This window comes from Peromyscus maniculatus, chromosome 14, assembly GCF_049852395.1.
Source record: "Peromyscus maniculatus bairdii isolate BWxNUB_F1_BW_parent chromosome 14, HU_Pman_BW_mat_3.1, whole genome shotgun sequence".
Taxonomy (NCBI): domain Eukaryota; kingdom Metazoa; phylum Chordata; class Mammalia; order Rodentia; family Cricetidae; genus Peromyscus; species Peromyscus maniculatus.
Window position 1 is genome coordinate 74,235,793 of NC_134865.1, and position 12,515 is coordinate 74,248,307.

The 12,515-nt window shown below is 43.0% G+C and overlaps 1 protein-coding gene and 1 pseudogene across 5 annotated transcripts in view; both read right to left on the reverse strand.

Annotated features, from left to right (window-relative positions):
• Btbd7 (BTB domain containing 7) overlaps positions 1 to 12,515 on the reverse strand; it is a 105,933-nt gene that overhangs the window by 5,526 nt on the left and 87,892 nt on the right. For 4 of the 5 annotated variants that reach the window (XR_013044469.1, XM_042261087.2, XM_006990900.4 and 1 more), the window contains 4 exons: positions 9,267 to 9,410; positions 7,148 to 7,337; positions 4,576 to 4,754; positions 1,434 to 1,883 (listed from right to left, as the gene is read on the reverse strand). Coding sequence is in view for 3 of the 5 variants with exons in the window: in XM_042261087.2 (XP_042117021.1) it covers positions 1,434 to 1,883; positions 4,576 to 4,754; positions 7,148 to 7,337; positions 9,267 to 9,410 (963 nt within the window). In the remaining 2 variants the exon portion in view is untranslated. The remainder of the gene's footprint in view (positions 1 to 1,433; positions 1,884 to 4,575; positions 4,755 to 7,147; positions 7,338 to 9,266; positions 9,411 to 12,515) is intronic. The other variant, XR_013044468.1, reaches the window with a different exon arrangement.
• Positions 11,573 to 12,291, reverse strand: LOC121822456 (large ribosomal subunit protein eL21 pseudogene; annotated as a pseudogene).

Genomic DNA, 12,515 nt, shown 5'->3' on the forward strand with positions numbered 1-12,515 from the left:
GCTTCTGAGGCTGGAATTAGAAGTAGGCTGCCACATCTTCCTATCTTTTATGTGGGCTCTGGTGATCTACACTTAAGTCTGGAGCTAGAGAGATGGCTCAGTGATTAAGAGAACTGTCTGCTCTTCCAAAGAACCTGGGTTTCATTCCCAGCATCTACATGGTGGCTAACAACTGTCTATAATTCCAGTTCCAGGGGATCCAATACCCTTTCCTGACCTTCATGGACACCAGGCAGGCATGTGGTACACAGACTATATGCATATAAAATAATCATACACACACAAAAAATTAAACAAAACAAAACCCAACAACATGGTCTTCTTGCTTGCACAAGACGACGTTAAATGCAAAGCTACTTCTCACATCCTTGGTTTGGTTCTTTGAGACACGGTTTTATTACGTGGCCCTGGCTGGCCTGGGATTTGCAGCAATTCTCATTCTGTGCTTCTTGTGCACAGAGATTAGAGTCGTGCCACTATGCCCAGCTTCTTAATTTTCATTTTCTAAGTGTCTAAGTTGAACCCATCTTTCTACCTCAAACTCCAAAAGCACAACCCTAACCCTAACCCTGAGGGTGTGCCACCACACCTAGCTCTATTATTAGAAATTTGGGTTATTTACATTTTTCACTATACTCAGGACTGTATGAGTGAATATATTAACAAATAGCCTTTAAAGGGAATTGTACTTAAAATATAAAATAGAACTTCTGTAACTGTAAGGCTTGGCCACTGGAAAGCAGAGAGAGAGGCAGGACCAGAAGGGAGAAGGATAATAATCTGACCCAAGGTATATACTAGCTCATCACTTCCTATGAGGTCTATTTTGTTTTTCTTTATTGAATGCTGCTGACAGTACATGACAGAATATGAAGAATTAGAAGCCACTGTTGTTTTTCGCAACTCTATTACATAAAACAGAAGTCCCAACTCTAGAAGCTCAAAAATCAGATGAAAACCCTTCTCTCAATTATCACCTACTCGCCGTAGCAACCAAAGCTGAGTCAAATGAGGATCTGATGGATTAGCTGGCCGGAGGTGGAGACATGCGTGAGGACTTTTATTTCTGCTGTTTTTTTAAATGGGGAGACTTTGCCACACTGGCCCTGATGGACTGGCGGTCACAGTGCAGAGGAGAACAGAAGATGCTACCTAAGTGCTTGCACACAGGATCAGGCACTGGTATACACATGTGCACTGCTAATCACTGCACTGCATTCACCTGGCAGCGATCAGGAAGCCACCTCAGACACCTCAAGCATTTCCTATCTGTGCTTGTCCTCTTCTTTCCATTCCCCAGAAGGGAATGCTTCCAGCTAGTCAGTAACACTTCTGGGTGTTGTGGAGTCCCAACAGGGTCCCTGGAGCTGGAGGACCAGTTCCTGAGGTCCTACACCTTTGATTTAGAGGAAGTTACCCAAATGTAGACTTACCACTTGCTTCTCAGATATTATTGCTGCTGAGGCGGCAGCAGCCGCAGCAGCCGCAGCAACTGTCTGTCTTCCCAGGCCTGTGGTGTTGGTACAATCGGGAGGGGCTACTTTAACACCTGGCAAATAGGCTGGGGGTGGGCCAGGTTTAGGAGCTGTTCTGGAGTGAAACAGGGAATGATTACAGGGGTAAGAAAAGGAACGAGAAGGGTGATGACTGGGAGGCCGTGGTTTCCAGCCTGTCTTGAGCTGGTTATGGATTGGAGTAGCTGGAGGGTGGTACGGAGGGGGAGGAGGAGGCAAAGGTGGATGGAAGGCCACGAAAGAGTCCAGGTCTGTAAACATGGTTTCTGCTGCAGGGGTACTGTTAACACGACATCTCCCAGGCTGCCTCATTGTCAAGAGCGGACTTTCATCCCCAAAACGTTCATCAGGAAAGAACTTGTGAGGATTCTAAGAAAGATTAACAAACAAACAAAAAAAAAGTTAGCATTTTAGCCTAGGCTGCCCTTAAACTTGTAATATAATTAAGGGTGACCTTGAGCTCCTATTTTCCTGCTTCAGCCCCCCTGCTGTTGGGATTACAGGTGTCTTTAAAACTCCTGACCTTCTCTGTCTCAGCATCCACATGTTCGGATTACATGTGTGTGCCACTTCATCTGGTTTTACGTTTGTACCTTTATTAGCAGAGTTAATAAATGGAAATTTACAGGTTGAGAGAGTTAAGTCAGGTACTTAAAAACAAGAAACAAACTTTTAGCAGAAACGAAAGACTTAATTAACATGGTTTTCTAGGCCAGAAGCCCGAACGAAGAAATGACTTCACTAAGAGTACAAAGGGCTAGAGGGTAGCATTCCAGCAGCCACACCAGTCAGCTTTAGTAAGATCACGAGATGAAGCCAAACTCCAGTCGTAAAACAATTCAAATATGCCACTGCTAAAAACATAAAACCAAGGAAGGGGCTGGGCAGTGGTGGTTCACACTCAATCCCAGCACTTGGGAAGAGGAGGCAGGTGGATCTCTGTGAGCTCAAGGCCAGCCTGGTCTGTTACACAGACCTTATCTGGGGGTGGCAGTGGTGGGGAGAGGGCAAGGAAGAATCTAGAAAGTTCCTGATACAACATCTAAGTATCTATCTGAAGTAAATACAGAATATTATTCTTTACACATTATGTATTAGTGAGTTTGATTAAGATACTGATAAATGTAGAATATTTCTATACAATTTATGAGATTAAGATACGTTTTTGTTTTTTAAAGATAGGGTCTTTCCTGGGCAGTGGTGGCACATGCCTTTAATTCCAGCACTCGAGAGGCAGGCGATCTCTGAGTTCAAGGCCAGCCTGGTCTATAGAGCTAGTTCCAGGACAGCTAAGGCTACACAGAGAAACCCTGTCTTGAAAAATCAAAATAAATAAATAAATAAATAAATAAATAAATAAATAAATCCAACAAAACAAAGCCCCAAAACAGGGTCTCACTATATAGCTTTCACTGGTTTGGAACTCCCAATGTAGGCCAGGCTGGCCTTCAACTCAGAGCTCTGCCTGCCTCTGCCTTAATGAAAATGCTGGAATTAAAAGCACGTGACCACACACCCCTCAGAAGATACAATTTAAAACGGCCGAGAGAATGGACATACCCTAACAAGGATGACACCAACAGACATGCTAGCACTGAAGGTGAACACTCACATGGCCTCAGCCATGAACAAGGAACTGTAAGCAACTAAGGAATGCTGAGAGTGGGAGAAATAGTCTCCCCAGGGAAGAGCCCAGCAATTTGCTATCCAATACTGAATGGTCAGTCTTGGAAACACACACACAAGCAAGACAATATACACCGAACAGGTTGTATTCACAAAGTTAGGAATACACACACATATATACATACCCCAACAATAATCACCCCCCACACACAGGGTTTCTCTGTGTAGCTTTGGAGCCTGTCCTGGATCTCACTCTGTAGCCCAGGCTGGCCTCGAACTCACAGAGATCCACCTGGCTCTGCCTCCCAGGTGCTGGGATTAAAGGCGTGTGCCACCACCACACAATAATTAAAGAGAGCAGGGGGATACATGGGAGGGGTGGGGCAGGGAGAAATGATAAGACTATATTATAATCTCAAAGAATAAAAAACTATATGAAAAAAGTTAACTATTATATTGTATAGCCTTATTGATGGAAACAATAGTAAAATAAGACCTAAATTATTTGCTGCCTTGCCAAAGGGCACCATGCCACATTAACCATTTGCATGGGTCAACTAAGGTTAATAGTATTTGGGGGCAAGAAAGTTTGCATCACTTAGCCAGAAGAAATTAAATTTTTTTAGTTATCATTTTGATATTTTCATTAGACTATTTTACAAGCCCTATTTTAATTGTAAAACTGTTACTGCTTTTGTATCCAATTACTAGAAATGAGGAATTGTTTTTCCTTGCTAGGTTAAAAAAATAAATAAAGGCACTTGTTCCATGAGTCTCAGGCTTGCCCTCTCCCCCAGGGTCTCTCTGTATAGCTCTGGCTGTCCTGGAACTTGTTCTGTAGGAACTTGTTCCTGGTGGCTGCCCTTAAATTCAGAGATCAGCCTGCTTCTGCCTCCCACGCTGGGATTAAAGTTGGGCACTACCACTGCCTGGCTAGGCTTGCGTTTGAAAACAATTCTTAAGAGAAAAGGGGGAAGAAACAAGAAACCCGAAAGACCTGTGAGCATAACAGAATGCCAAACTAGAAATCCAGTGACCAGAGAGTGAGCAGTGAGGTCTGTAGTTTTCTATTCCCTCTTCAATCTCCACTGAGATAGAATTCTGCGGTAACCACTTACTAGATGCTCATTATGCCCCCGATACATTGGTGCTTTCTATCCCGTCCTAGCTTCACTTTACAGGTGAGGAAAGAGATGTTCGGAGTGGTGAAGTAACTCGATCTGCTCCACAGTTCAGCAAGCAGCAGAGCCAGCTCTGCTCAGGCTGCTTTCCCACAGTTCCTCTCACCAGGAGAAACTGCAGAAACCTGCAGGCTATTACAGACACCCCAACAGCAACAGAGGCAGCAACAGAACAAGCAGGAAGAAAAGGCAGCTCAGGTGACACTCCTGACTGACATTCCAGGCTCCCTCTTCCCCTCAGGATTATGATCTACCTGCAAGAGCTCTGCAGCAGCGTCTGCAAGACCAAACTCTCTCAGCACTCGGATCTGGATCTCATAGCTGACGGTGGCGCCCTCCCCGCAGTTGAGTGCATAGGCTCTCTGCACCTGCTCCGTGTGCCGCAGTTCCTGCAGGCGCCTCACCATGTCTTTCATAATGAGGAGGCGGGGAACTAGAAGGAGAAAGACAGGACAATTCCTGAGCTACACAAGACCACCCAGCAAGCACAAGGAGAAACATGCTATGGCAGAATCTTCTCAGACATTTTTTTTTTTTTTTGGTTTTTTGAGACAGGGTTTCTCTGTGTAGCTTTGCGCCTTTCCTGGAGCTCACTTGGTAGCCCAGGCTGGCCTCGAACTCACAGAGATCCACCCGGCTCTGCCTCCCGAGTGCTGGGATTAAAGGCGTGCGCCACCACCGCCCGGCTCTCAGACACTTTTTAAAGATAGTGTTTTAGTTGCTTGGGTATGTTTAATTTATGTCTCCAATTATTTTCCAAGGTTTAAAAACTTCTCTGTGCCCCTAAAGCTCTGGATTATACTTAACAGCTCCTGAATTGTATCATTTTTTTTTTTTTTTGGTCACAGTTCAAATAAAACTTTACTGGTATGTCCCAGCACTCAGAAGGCAGAGGCAGGTGGTTCTCTACTTCAAGGCCAGCTTGTTCTACATAGCAAGTTCTAGGACAGCCAGGGCTACACAGAGAAAACCCAACCAGACAAAAACCAAAAACTAAATCACTTTACTTGTACCTACTCTTTTCAGAAGGTGAGGGTATCTCAAATATATTCACCATTAGGGCTGTGATGCAGCTCAGTGAGACAGTGCTTGCCTAGCTTCAATTCCCAGCATCACAAACAAATACATGTCAACTGACTGTTTTGAGTTCTGACCACACCAGGCAGGGACATTCAGGGTTACAGAACAAAAGGCATGAACTCTGTTTTCAAAAACTTCTGGCTTTTGTTACAGTAAATGAAGTAAGCAAATACAGTGTAGGAAGCAGCACCAGGCTTGACTGAGGGCAGGAGGAAGGCTTCTGAAGACAAGCAGAGTCTTGACAAATGAAGGGTCTGGAAACTAAGCAGGCAAATAAAGCAGGGAAGCTTTCTGAGCAGACGTCAGGGGCACGGAACATATGCATGTGAGAGACAGCAGGACACAAACAGCTGGCTTCACAGAACTCAGTGCTCAAGGGTGCACACTACAAGAGTACTGACAGATGACAGGTGAACAATTAAGCACATTCTGTGTACACCCCAAGTCATGTACACAAGGGGATAATAGGACGAGCTGTGACTCTGACCAGCACTCTGGAACTATCTAACCCAAGTGTGCTAGCTAGTTTTATGTGAACTTGACACAAGCTGTAGTCACTGCAGAGGAGGGAACCTCAATTGAGTAAATGCCTCCATAAGACGGAGCTGCTGGCTTGCCTGTAGGCTGTTTTCTTAATTAGGGATTGATCGGGGAAGGTCCAGTCCATTGTGGGTGGTGTCACCCGGGGGCTGGTGGTCCTTAGTTCCATAAGAAAGCAGACTGAGCAAGTTACGGGGAACAAGCCAGTAAGCAGCACCTCTCCATGGCCCCTGTGTCAGCTCCTGCCTCCAGCTTCCTGCCCTGTTTGAATTCCTATCTTGACTCCCTTCAACAATGAACAGTGATGTGGAAGTATAAGCCAGATAAACCCTTTCCTCCCCTAGTTGCTTTTGGTCATGGTGTTTCATACAGCAACAGTAAGCCTAACTAAGAGAATAGGAGAGCCAGGCATGGTGGCACACACCTTTAAGCCTAGTACTTGGGAGGCAGAGACTGGTGGATCTCTGTGAGTACAAGGCCAACCTGATCTACACAGTTTCCAAAGGGAGGGACAAAAAAAGAAAAAGAAAATAGAAAGCACAGTCACTGTAGCAAAGCTTCAAACTGTAGAAGAGTCTAAAAACTCTCTCTTCACACTGTTACCCAATGTACACCTAAGCAAACCTAGAGTAGCCAGATACGCTAACAACTGATCAAAGATTACAGTTCAGAATAGCACCGTGGATCTGATGGAAAGTTCTGTCACCATGTTGCTCATCTTTCCTGAGCAGAAATGAACAGTACTATTTATAATGCCACAATTTATTGGATTTATTTTAAATCCTGCAATGGCACTGGCAAGGTCTGGCAGTTAAGTTTCTGACCACTACTTACCACTCTCTGCAGGAGCTAATACTGATAGCATTTGGGAGGAGGACAGAGCAGACTACATCACCTCTTGAAGGTTTTTGTTTCTAAGACAGGGGTTCATTATGTAGCCCAGGATCTTCTTGCCTTTCTTTTCCTCATGGGTTCTAGGATGACAGGTGTGCCATCATTCCTGCCTTGAAAAGGCTCTTTATATAACAGAAAAAAAAAATCTGAATTCCTCTAAATCAGTTGTTCTTAACAGGAATGATTCTCTCCCACAGGACCTAGCTGGCAATGGAACAATGCACAAAGAATACTGAGATGTGGGAAGAATTAGCATGTGTAAGAGGGTTAAAACAGCAATTATAAAAAGAAATCAAATAGGTAGCGCCTTACCTGGAATTTCATTGGCTACAACCGATGGAGGGCTGGACTGGTTACTGCTGATCTGCTGGTGGCTGATCATGTGGCAGCACTGTGGCACGGCATTGCTGACCATGTAAAGTGTGTCTGGGACGTTGGACATTCGGACCATTCGTAGTCGTACCAGGTCTGTCTGTTCCACCATCATCTCATCCAGTACTGACTGGAACATTGAAACAGAACTGGTCAACCTTCACACTTGCAGCAAGATTATCATCATCATATGAAAAGGAATGAAGCTATCATTTCTCATGATATTTAAATTAGTGGTGAGAGGAGTAAGTGCTTCTCTTTTTGAGTCTCTTGAAAAGATACAATCATCTTCTGAAAAGTTTGACTATAAAATTAACCAGAAATAAACTATAAACAAATCATAAAGTGTTTACATATGCTAAGTATCAGATGCAACAAAAATGCTCAAAATACAAAATATTGATTATTAGGCCAGACATTGTGATGCACATCTGAGGTAGTCTGAATGTAACTGGACCCCACAAGCTCATAGGGAGTGGCATTATCAGGAGGTGTGGCTTTGTTGGAGGAAGTATGTCACTGTGGGGGTGGCTTTGAGGTCTCACATATGCCCAAGGCATGCCCAGTGCCTTTGTCTACTTCCTGTTGCCTGCATATCAACATGTAGCAGCTCCTTCTCCAGCACCATGTCTGCGTGCACACTGCCAGTCTCATTGCCATGATCATATGGACTAAACCTCTGAAACTGTTAAGCCACCACCTGAAATAAATGTTTTCTTTTATAAGGGTTGCTATGGTCATGGTGTTTCTTTATAGCAATAGAAACCCTAAGACATCATCTTTAATCCTAGCACTTGGGCTGCAGGGACAGGCAGGTCTGTGAGTTCTAGGCCAGCCTGGTCTACATCGTGATTTCCAGAACAGGCAGTATTAGACAATGAGACCCTGTTTCAAAGGGGGATATGTGTATCCTATAAAAATTATTGCTACTTAATAGACCTATGAATAAGCCCAATTTTGTTAAATAAGTTCTGGTGCAACTATCTCACTAAACTGCAGAATGGCCCAAATAACATAATATATGAACATTCTCCACATTTACTGAGGAACTCTTCTTAGGCCCAGGCCCAGTGCCACACCTGGTGAGTGTTCTGGCTGCCCAGCCTTGGAGCAGAAGAGAGAATGGGTAACTATTGCATGAGCAACATCAAGTGCTGCACTTATTCCAGAGAGGCCAGACCCAACCACTGAGCCTTTCTACTATTTTAGATTTGCTCACAACGTCGACCATTCCGGAAGTTTATTCCCTGGAACCCTTGTAAAGGTAGAAAGAGAGTAACTGACTTCACCAAGCTGTCCTCTGACCTCCACTCACGCTATAGCACACATGCCCACATGTATATCATGCGTGTGTGGCTGGATGGGTTAAGGGCACTGGTTGTGTTGGCTTTTTGCCAGGTATAGTGGTGCACACCTTTGATTCCAGGACTCTGGAGGCAGAGGCAAGCTGATCTCTGTGAGTTAAGAAGCTAGCCAGGGATACAAAGTGAGATCCTGTCTCAAAAAAAAAAAAAAAAAAAAAAAAAAAAATCTTGTTGATTTCAAAGGCTTTATTAGTTTCTCAAACTCCACACCAACATTATGTGTGAATACATCTAATAAAACTTAGTGTTTTGTTTTTACATTATTATATTTTCTTGGAGAGTTCTCTATGTTAAAGTACACACAGAGCCTGCTACTTACTAACAAGCTTGAAACTTAGTTGAAATGCTTCCCCTAAAACTAAACTGAACTCAAAAGTCAGCTACTCTGGAAGATTACTCTGAGGCCACAAGTCTCTTAGTTTATGGGGAAGACAAGCAAATGCAGCCTACTTCAGCCATTTCCCTGCTCTCCAGACCATAAAGCACAGCTATGTCATGCAATTACAATGATTTATAAGACAGTGAGATAAAATAAATTGTAACAAGTTTTAAAAACATCTTCGATAATTAAACATTTCAGAAAATTACTGACAAATTAGAATTTACTTTCCTTTTCCCTATTACTAGCTGTCTGGGCCACTTCCCAATAGAAAATTTCCGTGCATGTGGTTGGTAGTAAACTCCCCTATCATTACCTTCGCTTCTTCCACATAGGGAGAAAACAGCCGAGGACGAACATATATGCCAGCATTCTTTTGACGTAACCAGGCATTTGACTTTCCTCCTTCTGTTGTAGGGAGCATGTCTGATGGGGGAGTACTGATCAAGCCTCTTTTCATCTTAAAAACAAACAAACGTTTTTTAAAAAAGATAAATATATGCAGCACAATACTAGTAAGACAGCAATATCTACACCTATAAAATACACTGTACAAACTTTACCACCATTTAAGTAAGAACTTAGAAATGTTATTATGTAAATTTAGCAATATCTTAAATGTTCAGTAGTAGTAAAGAATTCAGCACTAAGAAAGTACCAAAATTGCCCATTTTTCTTTAGAAGGATGTTTTTACAAAGACACATAAATACAAACTCATTAATTTGGATTAATTTGCACAATATCTAATAAAAGCTGACTTTTCCCCCCTTGTTCATTTTGCTTCCACCCCCAGCCAAGACAAAATAGCATGGAGTTGGCCTTACTTACAGCACTGGACACTAGATAGTACCTTCTCTTCTCAGGGAGTGTGACCTGGCACCAACCCCCAAATAGCCCAAATCAGAAAATATGTGAACACTTTTCAGTTTATTGGGGAGATCTCTTTAGGCATGGGCCAAGTATATGCATAGGGGAACTATGTGACCACAGATGCCTTATTTAACCTTAAGGCCTCTCTGTAGGGTACCTGTGTGGTTCTGAAATCAGGGAGCCACAAGATTTAAGCTGTTTAAGTGTTACCTTGTGGTTCCCTCACTGATGATATGACCCTTAAATCAGGTCCCTTAGGTCTTACTGTAACGGTAAAGATTAAACAACAGTCACACTAAACACGTGGCATGGGTGTGCACTTGCACCTACTAAGAGAACATGGCAGTGCATAGCCACAAGCAAACTTATATTGGGCTAAGTATGGAATGAAGAACAAACAAGTACACAGTTCTTAAACAATGTCCCAACAATACTTTTCTAGATAAAATACAAGAATTAATCTTGCTGGGCATGCTGGTGCACACATTCAATCCCAGCACGTGGGAAGCAGAGGCAGGCGGATCTCTATGAGTTTGAGGCCAGCCTGGTCTACAGAGTGAGATCCAGGACAGCCAGGGCTACACAGAAAAACCCTGTCTTAAAAAACAAAAATAAGAAAAAAAAAAAAAGAGTCAATTTGGTTTGAGTCCAGAGTTTTAAATGGAATTGCAAATTATTTCCCCAGGTTTATTCCTTTTAAATATAGCAACATCTACCTGATGCGTTAGTTTAAATTATTTTAAATTAATAAAACATAATATAGTATTTAAAAAGTAGAGGAAAAAAATCAATTATCTATTATAACTGATTCTTTTTTTTCTTTTTTTTAATTTATTTTACAATACTATTCAGTTCTACATAATAGCCACAGATTCCCTTGTTCTCTCCCTTCCTGCCCCCCTCCCCTTCCCCCCAGCCCGCCCCCCATTCCCACCTCCTCCAGATCAAGGTCTCCCCTGAGGACTGGGATCGACCTGATAGACTCAGTCCAGGCAGGTCCAGTCCCCTCCTCCCAGACTGAGCCAAGCGTCCCTGCATAAGCCTCAGGTTTCAAACAGCTAACTCAATCTGGATACAGACATCCATGGCTAGGCCCCTGGTGGAGCGCTGGGAGTCTAATTAGTGAGAAAGAGGAGGGTTTATATGAGCGAGAATTATTGAAACCAAGGTTGGATAAAGCACAGGGACAAATAACCAAATGAATGGAAACACATGAACTATGAACCAAAGGCTGAGGGGCCCCCAACTGGATCAGGCCCTCTGAATAGGTGAGACAGTCGATTGGCTTGATCTGTTTGGGAGGCATCTAGGCAGTGGTACCAGGTCCTGGGCTCGTTGTATAACGATTCTATTGATACATTTTCTTTTAGACTATTCCAAGTGGGGTTTGCATAACTGAATTTTAGAATACATAAAAATGTATTCTAGTTTTTAAAGGGTTTTCAAGACAGTGTTTTTTGTGCAGCCCTGGCTGTCCTCAAACTCACAGATGTGCCTGTCTCTGTCTCCTGAGTGCTGGGACTAAAGGTGGGTGCCACCATATCTTTTTTTGTAGTTGTTGAGACCAGTTCTCACTATGTAGCCCTGGTTGGCATGTAACTGAAGAGATTTGCTGCCTCTGCCTCTAGAGTTCTGGAATTAAGGGCTTGTGCCACCATGTCCAACTTTTGTATCCTTTTAAAAGATTTATCATCAGCATTTTTCATGTTGCTATATTAGTCTTTGTTTGTTGAGGCATGGTCTCATGATGCCAGTCTGGAATGCTCTATTTGACCACGCTGGCCTAGAACTCATATATTCACCTGCCTCTGCATCGGCCTCTGGAATGCTGGGATTACAGATGTACACCATTTTGCCTAATGCTGTGATATTCTTTCTTTTAGTACATTAGGCCATGAATTTGAACTGAGTGGGCTCCAGCAGCTCAGGCTCCTTCCTGTTAGTCCTTACAAAGTGTGCTTCTTTGGGTGGAACAGGCTGGCACTTCAGCTGAACCCATGTGCTTTTCTCTTTGGCTTCCTTTTTCTTCTGGTCGTTCTCCTTCACCCACTTCTGGAAGCTGTCTTTGCTCTTAGAGTGCTTGATGTGCTCAATCTACACATTAATTCTCTGGGCCAGAGTCTTGCCCTTAACTTGTTTACAATATGCCCATGGCATGCTGGGGTGACATTGTAGACTCTTCTAGTTTTGTCATGGTAACACTTATGGGACATTCCTTTCTGAACAGTGCCCATTCCCTTAACGTCTACATTATCACCCTTTTTGTAGATTTGAATGTACGTGGCCAAAGGAACATATAGCGAGTGCCCCTCCTCTTTCCCTTTGTGTTTGTCATTTTGGGGAGTTACTGAAAGATGGCTGCCACTGTCAAAACGCAGTACTCTTATTATTCAAGGCAGCAAAATATTCTCTTGGATAGTCATATAGTCTTATTTTCAGTGTTATTAGAAATTCAGGATACTGCCAAATATTTAAATAATATTAAGCATCTGAGTGTATATACACATACATGCACACCTATTTATTTTTCATAGAGACAGTTTTTGACAGAAGAAATGACAAGACCAAAGAGTATGAACATACTGAGGGCTCTTGATAGCATGTCTAGTTGCTGTCCCCACACTACTGCAATCAACAATGATAAAGATGCCACTGTAATTTTTTTTACACCTAGGATAGTAGCAATATTTCTTT